This window comes from Engystomops pustulosus, unplaced genomic scaffold (genome assembly GCF_040894005.1).
Source record: "Engystomops pustulosus unplaced genomic scaffold, aEngPut4.maternal MAT_SCAFFOLD_265, whole genome shotgun sequence".
Lineage (NCBI taxonomy): Eukaryota > Metazoa > Chordata > Amphibia > Anura > Leptodactylidae > Engystomops > Engystomops pustulosus.
In genome coordinates, this window is record NW_027285144.1 from 107,630 (window position 1) to 128,919 (window position 21,290).

The 21,290-nt window shown below is 46.3% G+C and overlaps 1 protein-coding gene across 7 annotated transcripts; it reads right to left on the minus strand.

Moving 5' to 3' along the window:
* Positions 1 to 1,437: 1,437 nt before the first annotated feature.
* LOC140110365 (uncharacterized) lies at positions 1,438 to 20,430 on the minus strand. Of its 7 annotated transcripts, none has more exons than XM_072132197.1 (10): positions 20,155 to 20,430; positions 10,858 to 10,889; positions 10,019 to 10,080; positions 9,795 to 9,910; positions 9,567 to 9,707; positions 8,732 to 8,855; positions 8,222 to 8,284; positions 5,554 to 5,651; positions 5,325 to 5,433; positions 1,438 to 2,728 (listed from the first exon to the last, which is right to left on the minus strand). In XM_072132197.1, the coding sequence occupies exons 4-10, from the start codon at positions 9,870 to 9,872 to the stop codon at positions 1,662 to 1,664; spliced, it is 1,680 nt and encodes a 559-aa protein (XP_071988298.1). In that variant the 5' UTR covers positions 9,873 to 9,910; positions 10,019 to 10,080; positions 10,858 to 10,889; positions 20,155 to 20,430; the 3' UTR covers positions 1,438 to 1,661. The 7 variants fall into 7 exon arrangements, with proteins under 7 accessions (XP_071988298.1, XP_071988297.1, XP_071988300.1 ...); XM_072132196.1 differs by having other exon boundaries at positions 10,759 to 10,889; XM_072132199.1 differs by lacking the exon at positions 10,858 to 10,889 and having other exon boundaries at positions 20,265 to 20,430.
* Between the last annotated feature and the right edge of the window lie 860 nt (positions 20,431 to 21,290).

Sequence of the window (21,290 nt, forward strand, 5' to 3'; positions counted from 1 at the left end):
GATGTTTACTTTACAATTGGGAGAGGCTGCGGAATTGTATATTGGCTGACATAATAATGTTTTTGTATGTTTGGGGACATATTAGCTTGGATTAGAGGGTGGGGGGACTTTGGGGGGCATATGGGCTGGCATAGTAATATGGGGGTATGTTTGGGGACATATTAGGTTGGATTGCAGGGTGGGGGGACTTTGGGGGGCATATTGGCTGGCATAATAAAGCAGGGGTATGTTTGGGGCATATGGATTGCAGGGTGGGGGGACCTTGGAGGCATATGGGCTGGCATAGTAATGTGGGGGTATGTTTGGGGGCATATTGGCTGTCATTACATATTGGGTGGAAGTTTGTATAGCATAGTGGCCGGCTATTTGTGTGTGTTTCGGTGTTGACAAGTTGATGTTAGTAGTACATTATCTTGGTGGGGGAAGGTGATAAGTTAATAAGTCCATTGTATGTGTGTGGGTGGTTGAAAATATGCTCTTTGGGGAGTGGGACAAGTAGTTTTCATGTTAATTTATAAATTAGAATAATAGAAATTTTTAGATTTTAAAGTAACCACTATATATATATATTAGCCTATTCAACATGCCTACGTGTATTATATAAACCAATGCGATAGTAAGACTGGTAAAAAGGGACAGCAACCAGACGGAATTTTACATTCTTTTCCACATGATGTATCATGAATCAGACGATGGCTTGTCAGCACTGGACCACACTTCTCCGATGTTGATAAGCTAGCACAACGGATTACAGATGAAAACAAGATCAGTCAATTTCATTTGTACTCTATACACTTTGCTCTTGACGCATATATTATTAATGCTTCTCAAAGAATCCTCCGCCCGGAAGCTGTACCAATAATTTTTCTAACTGTGGAAGAGGGGGAATGGCTTATTGAGACAATTGAAAGCTGGCTCTGTATATTTCAGGAGATATTGGAAAGTCGTAGCTTGATAAAGTTTAATGCCGTTACTGTGAAGCAGGGACATCCTATGAATCAAGTGGTAATCCAGAATTGTAGCTGGACTTGGAGCAATGGTGCTTTATCCTCACACTGCTGTGTTCTTTCATTTCTGCTCCAAAGCCCCATTGTCTCCACCATAATATAAAACCCATCGGTCTGTTAATGCTCCTAGTCAGGGGGAGAGGAGTACAGTGCTTTATGTAAAGAGATGATCTCTACCAGTGCACCAAGACCAGCTACAATCCTGGAATATAAATCTATATTTCACAGTCCTGCAGCTACTAACAACATACAGGTATGATTACACATCTCTCCACGTTATCATCAGCTACCACACAACACTAAATGGTTAACACTTGTGGCTTCATATAGCTGGAATGCCTCCATGACACCATATTCTGTCATGTATCGTTAATTGGAGGAGATCCTTTCCACATCGTCAGTGGCATAAATAATACACAATAGTCTCTACTTTATTTCCCTCCACATTTTTAACAGCAGAAGAGATTTGTTGTGTTTTTCACATGTTTAAAATGTTCATTTACATCCATTAATGTACTTTATAGCCGACTACATGATTTACTGAAAGATTTATGTACCAACAAAATCAGCATCACTGTCCTATGTGAATTCTTCATTTTCTGTATAGAAAGCCTCATCATGGATTCTCCCGTGTGTGGCTTCCCCTGTCTGTCATCATGAACATGAGCACTCTCTCTCCATGTAAAACTTCTCATGTTTCACAAGATGGGATTTTTGTGTAAAACACCTACCGCATTGTGAACATGAAAATGGCTTCTCGCCCGTGTGAATCTTCTCATGTCTAACAAGAGCTTCTTTACTTTTAAAGCATTTCCCACAATCTGAACAGGAGTATGGCTTCTCCCCCGTGTGGTTTCTCTCATGTAGAACTAGATGCGACTTATTGGTAAAACATTTTCCACATTCTGAACAGGAAAATGGCTTCTCTCCTGTGTGAATTCTCTCGTGTTTTACAAGGTTTGGTTTGTCTGTAAAACATTTGCCACATTCTAAACATGAATGCAGTTTCTCTCCTTTGTGTCTTCTCTCGTGCTGATTGAGACCCGATTTACGGGTAAAGCTCTTCCCGCAGAGTGCGCAGGAATACGGCTTTTCTCCTGTGTGAATTCTCTCATGTTTGACCAGGCTGGTCTTTTCTGTGAAGCATCTCCCACATTCTGCGCACGTGTAGGGCTTCTCTCCCGTGTGACTTCGCTGATGTTTAACAAGACTGGATTTCAGTATAAAACATTTGCCACACTCTGAACACGAGTGCGGCTTCTCTCCGCTGTGAATTTTCTCATGTGTAACTAGACTGGATTTTGTTGTAAAGCAGTTTCCGCACAGTGAACATGTATATGGCTTCCCCCCTGCGTGGCTCTTCTGATGCTGGTCTAAGACTAATTTATAAGTGAAACATTTCCCACATTCTGAGCACGAGTAAAGCTTTGCCCCAACGTGACATCTTCTGTGAGTAAAAAGACCCAAGTTGCTCGTAAATTGTTTCCCACATTCTCCACATTGGAATCTATTAACCCCTGTCTGCCCGATACTTGTGGTCACCGTCTGTGATTGGTGGGGAGAAGGTTCCTCATGATTCGGGGGGTCACATGACAGATCTGTGCCGAGGGGTCCGGGGTGCACACTAAGGGCCGTGTCTCCTGTAGATCCCTCAATGACTTCTTCTTCTTCTGCTTTATAATTTATCAGTAACGTGAAGTTCTCTTTCCTAATGGGACTTTCTGTAAAGTTAATAGAAAACAGGTTTTTGTAGATCACAAAACACATTTATGACTTTCCTATTAGTCTGGGTCACATGCAGTTCTTTCAGGCCAGAAGTCGTGTAGTGCCGGGTGACCACTACACAATGGCGGCGATGGACAATTAGAGGGGTCTGGTTACTAGGCAGGTAAGTATCTAACCCTGATAACCTGACCCAAAGCAACATCATCAATATCTATAACCCAGAAATCCCCTGGGAACACACGATCACCAATGAACCCCAAGCTCAACTTCCCCCGCTACATCCATTATCACCTACCTCTGTTATCTCCGGGAATGTCCTCCACCACTTCCCTCTTACACGGGTGATCGCCCCTCATCCTCTCTTCTCCCTCCATTATCACCTACCTGTGGTGTCACCTCCGGGAATGTCCTCCTCCACTTCCCTCTTACACGGGTGATCGCCCCTCATCCTCTCTTCTCCCTCCATTATCACCTACCTGTGGTGTCACCTCCGGGAATGTCCTCCTCCACTTCCCTCTTACACGGGTGATCGCCCCTCATCCTCTCTTCTCCCTCCATTATCACCTACCTGTGGTGTCACCTCCAGGAATGTCCTCCACCACTTCCCTCTTACACGGGTGATCTCCCCTCATCCTCTCTTCTCCCTCCATTATCACCTACCTGTGGTGTCACCTCCGGGAATGTCCTCCTCCACTTCCCTCTTACACGGGTGATCGCCCCTCATCCTCTCTTCTCCCTCCATTATCACCTACCTGTGGTGTCACCTCCAGGAATGTCCTCCACCACTTCCCTCTTACACGGGTGATCGCCCCTCATGCTCTCTTCTCCCTCCATTATCACCTACCTGTGGTGTCACCTCCAGGAATGTCCTCCACCACTTCCCTCTTACATGGGTGATCGCCCCTCATCCTCTCTTCTCCCTCCATTATTACCTACCTGTGGTGTCACCTCCAGGAATGTCCTCCACCACTTCCCTCTTACACGGGTGATCGTCCCTCATCCTCTCTTCTCCCTCCATTATCACCTACCTGTGGTGTCACCTCCAGAAATGTCCTCCACCACTTCCCTCTTACACGGGTGATCGCCCTTCATCCTCTCTTCTCCCTCCATTATCACCTACCTGTGGTGTCACCTCCAGAAATGTCCTCCACCACTTCCCTCTTACACGGGTGATCGCCCCTCATCCTCTCTTCTCCCTCCATTATCACCTACCTGTGGTGTCACCTCCAGGAATGTCCTCCACCACTTCCCTCTTACACGGGTGATCGCCCCTCATCCTCTCTTCTCCCTCCATTATCACCTACCTGTGGTGTCACCTCCAGGAATGTCCTCCACCACTTCCCTCTTACACGGGTGATCGCCCCTCATCCTCTCTTCTCCCTCCATTATTACCTACCTGTGGTGTCACCTCCAGGAATGTCCTCCACCACTTCCCTCTTACACGGGTGATCGCCCCTCATCCTCTCTTCTCCCCCCATTATCACCTACCTGTGGTGTTACCTCCGGGAATGTCCTCCACCACTTCCCTCTTACACGGGTGATCACCCCTCATCCTCTCTTCTCCCTCCATTATCACTTACCTGTGGTGTCACCTCCGGGAATGTCCTCCACCACTTCCCTCTTATACGGGTGATCGCCCCTCATCCTCTCTTCTCCCTCCATTATCACCTACCTGTGGTGTCACCTCCGGGAATGTCCTCCACCACTTCCCTCTTACACGGGTGATCGCTCCTCATCCTCTCTTCTCCCTCCATTATCACCTACCTGTGGTGTCACCTCCAGGAATGTACCCCACCACTTCCCTCTTACATGGGTGATCGCTCCTCATCCTCTCTTCTCCCTCCATTATTACCTACCTGTGGTGTCACCTCCAGGAATGTCCTCCACCACTTCCCTCTTACACGGGTGATCGCCCCTCATCCTCTCTTCTCCCTCCATTATCACCTACCTGTGGTGTCACCTCCGGGAATGTCCTCCACCACTTCCCTCTTACACGGGTGATCGCCCCTCATCCTCTCTTCTCCCTCCATTATCACCTACCTGTGGTGTCACCTCCGGGAATGTCCTCCACCACTTCCCTCTTACACGGGTGATCGCCCCTCATCCTCTCTTCTCCCTCCATTATCACCTACCTGTGGTGTCACCTCCAGGAATGTCCTCCACCACTTCCCTCTTACACGGGTGATCGCCCCTCATCCTCTCTTCTCCCTCCATTATCACCTACCTGTGGTGTCACCTCCAGGAATGTCCTCCACCACTTCCCTCTTACACGGGTGATCGCTCCTCATCCTCTCTTCTCCCTCCATTATCACTTACCTGTGGTGTCACCTCCGGGAATGTCCTCCACCACTTCCCTCTTATACGGGTGATCGCCCCTCATCCTCTCTTCTCCCTCCATTATCACCTACCTGTGGTGTCACCTCCAGGAATGTCCTCCACCACTTCCCTCTTACACGGGTGATCGCTCCTCATCCTCTCTTCTCCCTCCATTATCACTTACCTGTGGTGTCACCTCCGGGAATGTACCCCACCACTTCCCTCTTACATGGGTGATCGCTCCTCATCCTCTCTTCTCCCTCCATTATTACCTACCTGTGGTGTCACCTCCAGGAATGTCCTCCACCACTTCCCTCTTACACGGGTGATCGCTCCTCATCCTCTCTTTTTCAGCCTCCGCTATAATCCTAGTCCCATCTTCTCCCTGATTTGTCAGGAGACAGGGGGAACCATCAGATCAACACAAGAGCCCCCACAATCTATGAGCACAGGACAGACTCTCCATGCACTATACTGATGTGGTATCGGGCTCAGCTCCATTTACCTGATGATTCTCTGGGACATTGGGCGTCTCCTTTGAGTCGTCTTGGGAGTACAGACAAAAGGAACATCTCTCTGGTGGATTCCTACTACTGGATCCATCTGTGGAGACACAGACACAGTGACTACATGAGCGATTGTAGACTACTCTGTACACAGACAGCGCCTGCAGCTTCCTTCTCTCTGAAATTGGGATTACAAATTGGGATTAAAAACCAGTTTTTGAAGTTACTATTATGTTACGACCCCTTCATGATGCACAAGCATGTACAATGCCTGCAGAAATGTTCAGAATAAATCCCTGGATTAAATCTCCATGCCGAAAGAAGGCCTCCTGCTGAACCTGCCCAGGGTATAGTTTACAGGAGGACATGAACTGCTAGAGAACCCTCAAGGCTTCATCTGGTTTGCAGAAGCTAAACTATGGAGTAGAGTCTAAGATTGTGATTTCACTCTACTCCGATCCTTTGCGCCAATGGGGTTAGGGTTGGAGCTCTTGCTGTAGTAATAGACATCTGGAATATCCTTCAATACCTGCCAAGCATCCCACAGGCAGCTGGAGAAGCACAGGAAGCTCTTCCAGACCCATGTGTTATATTTCACAGGTTTACAAGATGACAGAAGAATAGAAATGATGCTGTTAGATGTATGTTGGACATACAGAACATTCAGGGAGCAGTGGAGGAGTCCAGCCCTAACTATTTGTTAGATGCAGAAGCCGTGGAATCTAGACAGGACTAGAGCAGAACAAAGAACAAGTTCTGGGTTTTCTTTCCCAGAGTCTTTACTAGACCATGAGTGATCAGGAGATCCCCAGTAGAGGTGATACATGTCCAATCATAATGTGAGGATAATGGATGTTTATGGGAAAAACCGTCAGGAAAAATAAAACAAAATGCAAGCTGCTACATAGCATATAGTGGCAAGACACAGTGGGGCAGATTTATCAAGCTGTCTGAAAGTCAGAATATTTCTAGTTGCCCATGGCAAGCAATCACAGCTCCCCTTTAAAATATTCATGAGCACTGATAAAATGAAAGCTGAGCTGTGATTGGTTGCCATGGGCAACTAGAAATATTCTGACTTTCAGACACTTGATAAATCTGCCCCAGTGTGTGCAATCACCACACCAAAGCGTCCACGCCACTGAATGTAGTGCAGCATAACCTTCTCTGGTCGAGAGAAGTCCGCAAATCATAATCGTTATATTTCACATTGTCCCCAGAAAAGAACAAGGGGGATATTTATCATGCGCCGAATCCGCCATAAATACACCCATAGTCATGATTGGGAAGAACTCTCCCATCAGTGAACCCAGCAGGACCTGCAATCATGTACATTAACCCTTTTAAACCCACTTACCTATCCTGGAAAACGCCGCAGGTCGGTGTCCGTGCTTTTACCGTGCTCTGCTCCCAGCTCCAGCGTGAAAATAATTTACAACTTGTAGAATGAGTGATAATACCAGGACTTTTGGCTTAGCCAGGGATCCGAAGACCAATGGATGGAATCCCAGTCAAATTGCAGAACACAAGCCTAGCCACCCCAAGTTTGGTATGGGGTGAGGAAAGCGAGATAACCTGAGGATCAGAAGAAATGGCACATCTTCCAATCAAAAGTTATGGAGTTTTTCCACAGAGGAAACCTTTCGGGGGTGGGGGCCAACACCCACTGGGTTTAAATTAGTGAATCAAGGGAAATGGTCTTTGTTGTGTTCCCAGAGCTGAAGTTTATGTTTTTAGAAGTGTATTGTACCTTCACGTATATATGAAAGTGTTAACCTTGATAAGCTTCAGCTTTTAGCCTTAGAGAATCTAAGTTTCGCAAAGGATTTACGTGACCAGGTTCTTTAGAATATTTAGTGATTGCATGTTCTGTGTGAATTACCAGTGTGCGTTGTATATGTGGATGAGATGCCTACAGCCTTCTTTAAATACATTCGTGGGTGGAAGCAGTGGGTTGTCAGGGTGTTGAGGGCGAGATTTAGTGTAACGACGCCATCTTGGTAGGTGGGTGGGGTTTTATAGGCTAATCTGTTAGGACTCCATTGTGTAAGTATACCCTCTGAATGGACTTGAGAGTGGCATTTCATCACACAGGGCATAATAGTATCAGCACAGGGATGCTACCAACTGAGGCAGTAAAGTTCCAATGGGGCACTTGGTTTCTCATGCAGGGGGTCTGACCTACTGATAATGAACCAGTGGCATCTATTATGTAATGTTCTGCATCGGAGGTTTGAGATCCCCAATTATAAAAGGTGGAGATTTCTTTTTATATTTTCATAATATACAGAGGGAGTAACTGACATTTCAAAAAAACTTTTGATATGTTGTAGGGTAGGTCATTTTAAGCCATTTTGCAATTGAATTAGTTACCCAAATTTTGCTCCTTCCTCTTGTATTCTGCAGCCTTCCCCCTGCTATCAGTGACTCCTTAGATAGCTGTTGCCAGGCCCAGTCCATCTTCACAGAGCTGACTATGGAGGGAGAATGAGACATGTCCTCTCCTCCCCCTGCTCTCAGCTGTTTACCTCATGGCTCAGTGGTCCAGCACTCACTAATGTAGTAACCACACAACTACACCCTTATCTCTCCCTCAGCTTTCCCTACATCTGTATATAAACAAATAATCCACACAGACACAAGATGCAGAGTGATCACAGTCCCCACACTTCACAGCAGGAAATGGCAGGAGAGACTCCAAGTCTTCAAGCTGTCCCATCAGATGCTGTGCTAAAGTTTGACATAGATATGAGATAGATAGATAGGATATAGATAGATAATATATAGATAGAGTGTAATTGGTCAGCAGGACACGCTGGTGATGTCACAGGAGGCAGGCCCCGCCCCTCCATCTTGCTGATTGTAGTCTTTTCGAGAGCTGAAACCATGGTTGCTATGGGCCAAAAAAGGTACTAAATGAGGACCGAAAGGCAAAATACTTTGAGGAATGATTCCCAGGGACACCTGGAGCAGAATTATGTATTTTATTTTTTTTTTTGCTCAGAATGACGGTTACACTTTAATGTTTAAACTGTCTATGATATCAGCCCCAGCATTCCTAGATGCCAATATCTGCCACACACAGGTGGAGGACCAACACTGTGATGTGAGGAGGGCCTGCATCACACCTGTACATATATGTGCAAGCTGCTAAGAAAAGTACATTTAGACGATTACCTTGTGATGTGCGGGTCCGGGGGTCCTCCATCATGAAGTCTGGGTACAGATCCTTGTGTCCCTCTATATACTCCCACTCCTCCATAGAGAAATACACAGCCACATCCTGACACCTCACATGTACCTGATAAATGCAAAGGCACAAACTAATAGTGGGAAGAGACATTCATGGTATTTTGGAACCTTCCAGCCACCATAGAGTAAGCAGCACAGACAACAACGGCCTCCTATCGTCTAGCAGTGTCTGACATAGGACGACAACAGGCGATGAGGACACTCCACCCTCTTCCAGGACTGGAGAATTTTTCTAGTACAACATTCCTCTTCTCAGCAGAGGCAGGACTGGAGAGGGTGACCAGCATAGAATTTCTTTTTACACAGGATTCATTTCTAGTTTATTCTATTATGTCCCATTGGGTTTGTGCCTTTAGTGAGAAAGCTTGAGGAGTGCCACTAAGTAATAGACTTGGGATCATAGAGCTTTGTCTTAATTTAACTTGTTTCTGTGGTATACGAGATGTCCGACACTCCGTGCTGCTAATTATTCCCGCCTCTCGCACCTCCCTCTCCCATGCTGGGACGTCATGCAGGAGGCGTGAATAATTAGCAGCCCGGACCACCGGACACCTCGTCCCCATGCTCCCGACTGCTTTTTAGAAGTCTCTTTATTTAGGTGACCCCTACAAGATTAGTGAAGACCACCGCCGGGATCAGGATGAAGAGGAGAGTAATTTCAGTGGGGTTTTTTTTTGCTTTTTTACATTTACTGACTGGTTGATTTCTTTAAAAAACCTTGGTCATGCCCAATACTTCCAGATCTTCCAGCACCCCTCACCTCTCCAGTCAGGAGCTTACAGATCTTGTTGGAAAGTTCTAAGACCATCTGATAAGAGTGAGGTGGAGGCCTAATTAAAGGACCCTTGCCCATGCTCCATCCTTCACCGTCTTCTGTGACTTTCTTCACCATTATATAATCCTGTGCATGGAAAGAGACATTACTATCAGATAAGAGTACACATTGTGGTGATTCTGTGTATGGAGATCGAGAAGATGAGACCCTCACCTCTCCAGTTAGCAGGTGGAGGATCTCCAGTGTGATGGATACTATTCTCTCCACCATCTGATTTCTGTCCTCGTCCATCCTTGGGAAGTCAGTCAGCAAAATCTTTGTTTAGCAGTCTAGAGAGACAATTGAGGAGGAGTCATATTACCCCAAAAGAGCATTCCATCCCCTAAACAGGAAATCCTTTCAGATTGGGACATACAGAAAAATGGAATTAGACTTACAAGGAATTTGGGTTTTTATTTGTCCACCATGACGGCCCCACCGGGCAGTTGCTCCTCGACCTCTGTAGGGACAGGAAGGTATGAGAGGTTAAAGGCCTTAGCAACTTCTCACCAGTCTCCACCATATAAATCACACCAGTAGAAAAAAGAAAGGGGAAGAAAAAGCAACAAGGGAAAAATAAGTGATTATAGGGGGGAGTATGTTCCATGAAAACAGAACTTAAAAACTGGTAAAAAAACAGTGTGGTGTGGCCGTGCTTAGCCTTTGTGGTAGCAGGTTATTTTGTAGATTAAAGGGGGTTTCCCACGAAGACAAGTTAGGCCCTATCCGCGGGATAGGGCCCAACTTGCTGATCAGTGGGGGTCTCAGTACCGAGACCCCCACAGATGACAAAAACGAGGAGTCCGATCGACCACTCTTTGCTCCATGAGAGTAATGGGGCATACGGCCGTGCATGACCGCTCTGCTCCATTAATCTCTATGGAGTTGGCGGAGATCGCTCCATTCATTCCCACATCGATGAGTGTTTGGGTCTCCAGGGAGTCTGCTCCCCTCATGTGTCTCCTGGGTCTGGTCAGGGACATTCTTCAGGCTGAATTTGAGAGAACCCTCTTTCATTTACTAATGTTCTATGGTAAGAAGGTAATTATGATAAACTGGAAACCTCTTAAGCTCCCCGCACGCTTGCTCCTCCGCACCTCTCGCTGACCAATGTGGATCTTCCGGTGTATGAACGCACTTGTGCGGCTAGCGGTACCCTGGGCTCTACTCTCTGATCTGGGATGTTCGGTTGGCTGCCCAGACTGCTTCATATGCGCTGGAGGAATAGCTTCCTTACTTGTGTGTCTGGATGAATGTGTGTTCTCAGTCCTAGGGATGAAGTGTCTTTTAGTGGTTTTATTCTCACTCCAGGTCTGCATCACTGGTTATGTTACTCCTTTTATACAAATGACAGAGATAGAGATATATATATATTATATAAAAATTGTTTATTTTCAAATTCCACATATACAAATGAACGACAAAAATATAAAATACAGGAAAAGAGAAGATCTTTACAGAGACCTCTAAAGCAGACAAATGGATTGACCATATCATTGGGTACAATAGACATATTATAAAAAAAATTATTTTTAAAGAGAATCTATTGCCTATATCCACTTGAAATCAAAGCTCTTTGTAAAATCGTTACAAACCAAACCGTAACCCTTCCCCCTCCTTTCCCCCCACCACTCTGCCTAAAGACCCCAGATTTTTCCCAACACTTTAAACTTTAGCATAATGCATCTTTTCATATTTTTTTACATTTTTTCCATCAATGCTACCCAGTGATTTATGTTGGGAGGAGGATTGGCATTCACCTAGTTTCGTGTGATCAATGTGACTTGGTATCACATGGCTTCTTTCCCATTGTTTTTCCAGATTAAATACAACACCTTGTGTGTTTTCAAAATTTAAGATTTTATATATTTTAGAAATTCTATCCACTTATGTATTAGAAATCACCTCAAAACCTGCTTTGCTTTCTGTTATAACATTAGCATCTTATATCTGCATATAATAGAAATCCATCTTTTTATTAAAGCCAAATTCCTTGTGTTAATCTTGAAGCGGGGACAACACCCGTTATTAAATAAATGTGACACCCTAGAGATTCCCCGTCGTTACCATACCCCAGTGAATTCACTTAAATTTCAAGTGCACCCCAGAGCACCGGAAATAGCCCCAATCTTTGTAATATTTGTCCAGCTGCGATTAATCAGAATACACACAGGGATCTTTTTACCCCGAGTGATTCTCTAATAGCGACATTCAGTAAGTGGCTGTCCAGGTGATCTTAGATATTACTCCGTGTAACTATAAAAAGCGCCTTAGCTGCCGAGAAAGTAGATCTTAGAATGAAATTAAAATACCTTTATTCCTAATTTTAAACAAGTTTTCGACCCCAAATTAAATCATGCATCAAATCGGAAAACTTTCTCCTCTATCCAAATCGGTGAGGACAACAATATGTACAATAATTGGGCTGCATCACCATTTTCAATAATCTAATTCTATCCTAGAGAAGGGTCATTTTTCCCATATTGATCATTTACATCTGACTTGTCTATTGAGTTTGACATATTTATTATTGTCCGCTGATCTCCAATCCTAAGTAACTCAAGCTTTGGTTCCCAAACAGCAAGACCATATTCTTCACAGCTAAAGGTGTCATCTAATGGGAGAAGCCCAGTCTTTTGTCAGTTACTTTCCAAGACGGACTTGGAGCAAGATTCCTAGATTTAGTCGAATCCCCCAGGCACAAGATGTCACCTGCACATAGCAGAATCTTGTCAGCTTCTCCTTCAGAGCCAAACCCTTTCATATTTAGATCAGTCTAAACTTGCAAGTGGAGATAGTAGGGGCACAAGACAAGGGTGTCCTCTAAGCACAAAGCTATCCCATCTCAAGGACCCCTCAAACGCCTTTGTAGCGTCCAATGACAGGATGGAGTGCTCCCCTACATCCTGGTGCATCTCCATGCTCAAAAAAAGACACAAAATTATTCTGAATTAATCTTCCAGGGATAAACCCACATCTGTTCGGGTGGATCAACACCTCCATTACTTCTTGCGGCTTATAGCTAATACTTTTGCCAATGACGGATATTTTGGATTGTACTTTGTACAGCAAGTAGGACTTTAACAATCAGTTACATTCACATAAAGGCGGAGAAGGGGTTACGCCTTAAAGGGAACCTGTCAGCACATTTGCACATATATAGCCAGTGACAGGTTCCTATGGAGCTCTAGTAACTGACTCCATCCCCTTCTTTTAGCTAAAAATCATTTTGCTTACATCCACATAAATCACCTTTTATCTTATATTACCTGGCATCAGAGAGGGCGTGTCCTGCTCGGCCAGCCCCTCCCATCTTCTCCTTCTCATGCCTTATGCCTCCTTATTGGTCACAATTCATGTCATGTGACCAGAGTGACATCTCAGGTCCACAGGTCACAGCAGCCTCCATGGACTTCTACTCCTCTCCATCTTCCATGGAGGCTGCTGTGATTTCATGTCATCACATACATGGTGTACAGTTTGCTATTCTTAGAAGGCTGAGAGACCTGCGATGATGTCACAGATCACATGTCATGAATGTAACACAAGGTACCATGTAAAAAGATTGAGACAATGGGGCTCATTTACTAAGGGCTCCATGGCCGCACTTTTGTCAGGTTTCCCGACACTTGCCGTTTTGTGCCGAATTCCGCTGGGATTTTGGCGCACACGATCGGATTTCGGCACCGGCTTTCACGCGACGAGGCGTGCATTTGGAAAAACAGCGGAATTTAAAAAACTAATTGTGTCGCAAAATCAATCACTCACATGCACCGGGAATAGGATGGTGAACTCCGGCGGACTTCGGCGCAGCAGCGACACCTGGTGGACATTGCGCGCACGACCTTAGTGAATCACCGGAAGACCTGAATCCTCGTCGGAGAACGCGCAGCTGGATCGCGACAGGACGGGGTAAGTAAATGACCCCCATTTGTATTTCCCATTTGTACACAGAGCTTTATATGTCTCTTAGTTGAATAGTAGCAGACAGTCCCTACATACAAGGAGGCAGAGCAGAGATTTGAAGAGACAACGGGGCTCATTTACTAAGGGTCCCGCGTGCGCATTTCTGGCAAGTTTTCCAACTTTTCGGGGATCGCGCCGAGGATTGTGTCGCACACGATCGGATTTTGGTGCAATCTCGCTGACTTTCACGCAACACAAATCGGGGGAAAGGGGGGTTGTGCCGGACTATCCCACTGATTCGGAAGAAGGTGAACTCTGGGGACCTGACCAGGGAAGCGACACATGCAGGAAATCGCCCGCACGATCTACGTGAATCGTGGCAGAGTTCATTCTCGTCGGACACTCCGGATCGGGAATCGCGCAGAACCAGGTAAGTAAACACATTGAATCGCAATAATTGGTGCCAGGAAATCCACGGCTTTATTTATTTTAGACCCCCTTGTGGTACTTTAACCCTAGGGAGTGGGTTTGATCCCTCCATATACTGCAATATTACTATATTTTCTATAGACCTGTGCCACTGGTACATTATTACAAATATTCAGCAATGATGGGTCCATCTGTCTTCATCTTTCCCAAATGACACCACGGGGAGTGACAATGAAAGCCAGTATGGAAGCGTTCATGCAGAGGCTTTTTCAGAGGTAGTGAAGGGGTTAACACGAGCGATTGGTGTGTTTGCAGAACTATGAAGCAAACACCTGGCTTGTATGCAAAGGGATCAGCCAGCCTATGGGTTCAGAGGACAATCTGACCAAGCCATGTAAAACAATAGTAAGATCCCAAATCGGCAGTAAACTTTATGAAAAGTCTTAGCCTAAAAACAGCCTGTAATTAAAGGGGTTGTCCGAGTTCTTGAAAAAAAAAAAAAAACATAAAGTGGCCAGGAGAGGGCTGCTTAAAAAAAATAAAGACCTACTTACCTTCCGGTGCCCTCCGGTATCCAGCGCTGCTGTTGCTCCGGTCCAGGCGCCATGTAAACAAATATGGCCGCCGGAGCAGTGCAGGACTCCGTTTCCGGCCGGACCCGACAACCTTCCGGCCCCCATACACAATGCTGTGTATAGGGACGGATAGGCGTGGCCGGCCGGAAACGGAGTCCTGCGCTGCTCCGGCGGCCATATTTGTTTACATGGCGCCCGGACCGGAGTGACAGCAGCGCTGGATACCGGAGGGCACCGGAAGGTAAGTAGGACTTTATTATTTTTAAGCAGCCCTCTCCTGGCCACTTTTAGTTTTCTTCAAGAACTCGGACAACCCATTTTTTTTTTTTTTAATCAACTCAATATTTTGATTTTCAGAAAAAATTTACACATTTACATGAACCCTTGCTCCTGTCGCAGCAGGAGGACCCGGCACAAAGACAGGACATGTGACAGCTGGTGCATAGAGAATGTAACGTGAACATGAATCTGGCATCCCGTCTCTCTCGCAGCACTTAATGAGGAGAATACATTGAGCAGTTGACACTACTATTAAGGAACATGCGACGCACAGAGATTGTCCCAAGTGGACCACGCCGCCGTGAACCTATCCATCTGATAGAGTCTTAGATCTTTAATTCGGGTGTATAGATCCAGAGTGGAAGGCGAAGTGGGTTTCTTCCAAAATAAGGAGAGTAAGCATTTGGCGGCAGTGAGGACATGAAGGAGCAGCTTGGCACGTGGACCCCTTATGGTTTTCGGTGATCGGTTGAGTAAGGAGAGCTCGGGGTCTAGGGGAACATCCAGAACCAGTAGGGCTACGGCTCGTGGTCTGACTGCATTCCAGTACGATTGGGCAATCCCAGAATATGTGCGTTAAAGAGCCCCCTGTGGCATTGCACCGCCAGCATGTATCAGGAATGTCGGGGTTACATTTGTGGAGCAATTCTGGGGCATGGTACCAGCACATAAGGATTTTAATTAGATTTTCCTTATAAAGGGTAATGACAGAGGATTTTTTGGCTCTAGCCCAGACAATCTGCCACTGCTCCTTTGAGAGGTTTTTGCCTAGCCAAGATTCCCATCTATCCATATACTTATGTGTCAAAAGGTCAGGAGCCAAAGGGGAGTTACATCAGGCCTTTGTGGGAGGGGCCACTGGCACAGAGCAACTCAAAAGGGGTAGGCCTCGGAACCGTCTCTGGACCCATAATGGTCCAGGGGGTATATACTGCTGTGTACACCCTGTGCCATGTATGTAATGTCTGAGGGGGTATATACTGCTGTGTACATCCTGTGCCGTGTATGTAATGTCTGAGGAGGTATATACTGCTGTGTACATCCTGTGCCGTGTATGTAATGTCTGAGGAGGTATATACTGCTGTGTACATCCTGTGCCATGTATGTAATGTCTGAGGGGGTATATACTGCTGTGTACATCCTGTGCCATGTATGTAATGTCTGAGGAGGTATATACTGCTGTGTACATCCTGTGCCATGTATGTAATGTCTGAGGGGGTATATACTGCTGTGTACATCCTGTGTCATGTATGTAATGTCTGAGGAGGTATATACTGCTGTGTACACCCTGTGTCATGTATGTAATGTCTGAGGGGGTATATACTGCTGTGTACATCCTGTGCCATGTATGTAATGTCTGAGGGGGTATATACTGCTGTGTACATCCTGTGCCATGTATGTAATGTCTGAGGGGGTATATACTGCTGTGTACACCCTGTGTCATGTATGTAATGTCTGAGGAGGTATATACTGCTGTGTACACCCTGTGCCATGTATGTAATGTCTGAGGGGGTATATACTGCTGTGTACACCCTGTGCCGTGTATGTAATGTCTGAGGAGGTATATACTGCTGTGTACACCCTGTGCCATGTATGTAATGTCTGAGGGGTATATACTGCTGTGTACATCCTGTGTCATGTATGTAATGTCTGAGGGGGTATATACTGCTGTGTACATCCTGTGCCGTGTATGTAATGTCTGAGGAGGTATATACAGCTGTGTACACCCTGTGTCATGTACGTAATGTCTGAGGAGGTATATACTGCTGTGTACACCCTGTGCCATGTATGTAATGTCTGAGGAGGTATATACTGCTGTGTACACCCTGTGCCATGTATGTAATGTCTGAGGAGGTATATACTGCTGTGTACATCCTGTGCCATGTATGTAATGTCTGAGGGGGTATATACTGCTGTGTACACCCTGTGTCATGTATGTAATGTCTGAGGGGGTATATACTGCTGTGTACACCCTGTGTCATGTATGTAATGTCTGAGGAGGTATATACTGCTGTGTACACCCTGTGCCATGTATGTAATGTCTGAGGGGGTATATACTGCTGTGTACACCCTGTGCCGTGTATGTAATGTCTGAGGGGGTATATACTGCTGTGTACACCCTGTGCCATGTATGTAATGTCTGAGGGGGTATATACTGCTGTGTACATCCTGTGCCATGTATGTAATGTCTGAGGAGGTATATACTGCTGTGTACATCCTGTGCCGTGTATGTAATGTCTGAGGGGGTATATACTGCTGTGTACACCCTGTGTCATGTATGTAATGTCTGAGGAGGTATATACTGCTGTGTACACCCTGTGCCATGTATGTAATGTCTGAGGAGGTATATACTGCTGTGTACATCCTGTGCCGTGTATGTAATGTCTGAGGAGGTATATACTGCTGTGTACACCCTGTGCCATGTATGTAATGTCTGAGGAGGTATATACTGCTGTGTACACCCTGTGCCATGTATGTAATGTCTGAGGGGGTATATACTGCTGTGTACACCCTGTGTCATGTATGTAATGTCTGAGGAGGTATATACTGCTGTGTACACCCTGTGCCATGTATGTAATGTCTGAGGAGGTATATACTGCTGTGTACATCCTGTGTCATGTATGTAATGTCTGAGGAGGTATATACTGCTGTGTACATCCTGTGTCATGTATGTAATGTCTGAGGAGGTATATACTGCTGTGTACACCCTGTGCCATGTATGTAATGTCTGAGGGGGTATATACTGCTGTGTACACCCTGTGCCGTGTATGTAATGTCTGAGGAGGTATATACTGCTGTGTACACCCTGTGTCATGTATGTAATGTCTGAGGGGGTATATACTGCTGTGTACACCCTGTGCCGTGTATGTAATGTCTGAGGGGGTATATACTGCTGTGTACATCCTGTGCCATGTATGTAATGTCTGAGGAGGTATATACAGCTGTGTACATCCTGTGCCGTGTATGTAAGTCTGAGGAGGTATATACTGCTGTGTACATCCTGTGCCGTGTATGTAATGTCTGAGGAGGTATATACTGCTGTGTACACCCTGTGCCATGTATGTAATGTCTGAGGAGGTATATACTGCTGTGTACACCCTGTGTCATGTATGTAATGTCTGAGGGGGTATATACTGCTGTGTACACCCTGTGCCATGTATGTAATGTCTGAGGGGGTATATACTGCTGTGTACACCCTGTGTCATGTATGTAATGTCTGAGGAGGTATATACTGCTGTGTACACCCTGTGCCATGTATGTAATGTCTGAGGAGGTATATACTGCTGTGTACATCCTGTGTCATGTATGTAATGTCTGAGGAGGTATATACTGCTGTGTACATCCTGTGTCATGTATGTAATGTCTGAGGAGGTATATACTGCTGTGTACATCCTGTGCCGTGTATGTAATGTCTGAGGAGGTATATACTGCTGTGTACACCCTGTGTCGTGTATGTAATGTCTGAGGGGGTATATACTGCTGTGTACACCCTGTGTCATGTATGTAATGTCTGAGGAGCTATATACTGCTGTGTACATCCTGTGCCGTGTATGTAATGTCTGAGGGGGTATATACTGCTGTGTACATCCTGTGCCATGTATGTAATGTCTGAGGAGGTATATACTGCTGTGTACATCCTGTGTCATGTATGTGATGTCTGAGGGGGTATATACTGCTGTGTACATCCTGTGCCGTGTATGTAATGTCTGAGGAGGTATATACTGCTGTGTACATCCTGTGCCATGTATGTAATGTCTGAGGAGGTATATACTGCTGTGTACATCCTGTGTCATGTATGTGATGTCTGAGGGGGTATATACTGCTGTGTACATCCTGTGCCGTGTATGTAATGTCTGAGGAGGTATATACTGCTGTGTACACCCTGTGCCGTGTATGTAATGTCTGAGGAGGTATATACTGCTGTGTACACCCTGTGCCGTGTATGTAATGTCTGAGGAGGTATATACTGCTGTGTACACCCTGTGTCATGTATGTAATGTCTGAGGGGGTATATACTGCTGTGTAAATCCTGTGCCGTGTATGTAATGTCTGAGGGTGTATATACTGCTGTGTAAATCCTGTGCCGTGTATGTAATGTCTGAGGAGGTATATATGTAAAGAAGATGCTAACTATCACCACTTACATGCCCAGGCGGGTGGCGGTGGCCCCAGTCTGACCCATCAGTGATGATAAGTCTGGGACGCCCAGGAATGCAGCATACACAGAGACCTCAGATCAATGTGATCAGCACTTGTAAAGTTGAAATACCTTATCGGGGAGCCCATCCCCCATGCAGGTGGCTGCCGCTAGATTTCAGATCCACTTCGTGACTATTTTCCCGTCACTTCCAGTTGTGGGTGAAAGTCATCACGGAGTGCACGGGATGCCGGGAAATGTAGCCCAGCGTGTCACACATCCGTGCGTAGGACGCATCGCTGCCAGAGTGGACGCTCACCGGACCATAGAGGAAGCAGGGGGAGGGGGGGGTGTACAGGCATTACCCTGGTAAATAGTTTGACATTCCCCTCCACCCCCCTTAGAAGGAGAGACCCTCTCTTGACCTGACCACTGTAGGGACAGGAAGAACACTGGCGGGAGGCATTTAAAGGAAACCTACCACTTAGTATGGCAGGGGTAAGCTGTAAGTACCGAGCACCAGCTCAGGGTGAGCTGGTGCCGGTACTTACTTTCGTTAGTGTTAAAACCGCGGTATCGCGGTTTTAACACTTTTTAAACTTTAGGGCAGAAGGGGCTTCGGCGCTGCGCGCGACCGTGCGCGCGCAACATCTCCGCTATTTCCCGTGGAGGCGCGCGCACGATCGTGCGCACGCAGCGCCGAAGTGTCTTCTGCCCTAAAGTTTAAAAAGTGTTAAAACCGCGATACCGCGGTTTTAACACTAACGAAAGTAAGTACCGGCACCAGCTCACCCTGAGCTGGTGCTCGGTACTTACAGGTTACCCCGGCCATACTAAGTGGTAGGTTTCCTTTAACCTCTCTTTGTAATGGATAAGACTTTTAATAAAAATTAGTTAAAAACACATTCAGATAATACTTTCTGCTTTTCTTGGAAATGTATCATATTGAGTATTTCTCCAGATATCGCATGACACTCAGAGTTCTACTATCCGTGACCCCTGACCCCGCGGCTTTCACCAGGAATTCTCCTAATGATACTATTACGATTCCCGGGACGCCTTTCAAGGACTTTTCTCCCCAGGAAAACCCTGGTTCTAAGGAAGCTGCTAAAAGGTATAAAATTGTGTAGTCTGGACAGAGCCCGACCACCAAACGTATAGGGACAGGGATGTGCAAGACAATTCCCAGCTGCCGGTGTCTTCTTACCTTCTAGCAGGGTCACCAGGGGCAGGTGTGAGAGCCGCTGGCAGCCAGTGCTGTATAATTGTATATATAGATCAGCTGATAACAGAGAGACAACAGCGCTGACTACCCACCAGGACCTGCACTGCCGCAGATGAAGGACCTGTGATGATGTCACCACCATGTGACCAGTACAAGGGGCGGAGCTCAGCAGCGAGAGGAGAGGCTGAAGGACCTGTGATGATTGCACCACCATGTGACCAGTACAGGAGGGGTGGAGATCGGTAGTGAGGAGAGGCTGAAGGACCTGTGATGATGTCACCACCATGTGAGGCTGAAGGACCTGTGATGACCCATGTGATAACCCATGTGACCAGTACAGGAGGGGCGGAGCTCGGCAGGGAGAGGAGAGGCTGAATGACCTGTGATGATGTCACCACCATGTGACCAGTACCGGAGGGAGGCGGAGCTCAGCAGGGAAAGGAGAGGTTGAAGGACCTTTGATGATGTCACCACCATGTGACCAGTACCAGAGGGGCGGAGCTCAGCAGGGAGAGGAGAGGCTGAAGGACCTGTGAGGATGGCACCACCATGTGACCAGTACCGGAGGGGCGGGAGCTCAGCAGGGAAAGGAGAGGTTGAAGGACCTTTGATGATGTCACCACCATGTGACCAGTACCAGAGGGGCGGAGCTCAGCAGGGAGAGGAGAGGCTGAAGGACCTGTGATGACCCATGTGATAACCCATGTGACCAGTACAGGAGGGGCGGAGCTCAGCAGGGAGAGGAGAGGCTGAAGGATGATGGCACATCTTCACCAAAGGTCCTTTAGCTCTTGCAATGGATGGATGAGTCTAGAAAGGAGTCCTCCTTCCAGCAACTCCATTGTAGACCATTCAGAATGGAGGTGCAGAGGAAAGGACCTGTAGTTCTATACACGTCAGTGCTGAACGCTAGAATGAAGCGGCGTACAGCAGATTCCTATAGAAACCCCATTCTATCACCTCACTATAGAACAAGTGTCTTTGGGGAGGGGCGTGCGGCTGCTGCAGAACAGCTTTAAAGAAAATCTTTTTTATTGATGCTTATTAATAAGTATTGTTAAAATAACAAATGCCTTATTCACAATATCCCAAAAGAATGTTTATATTTTTTCAATGCA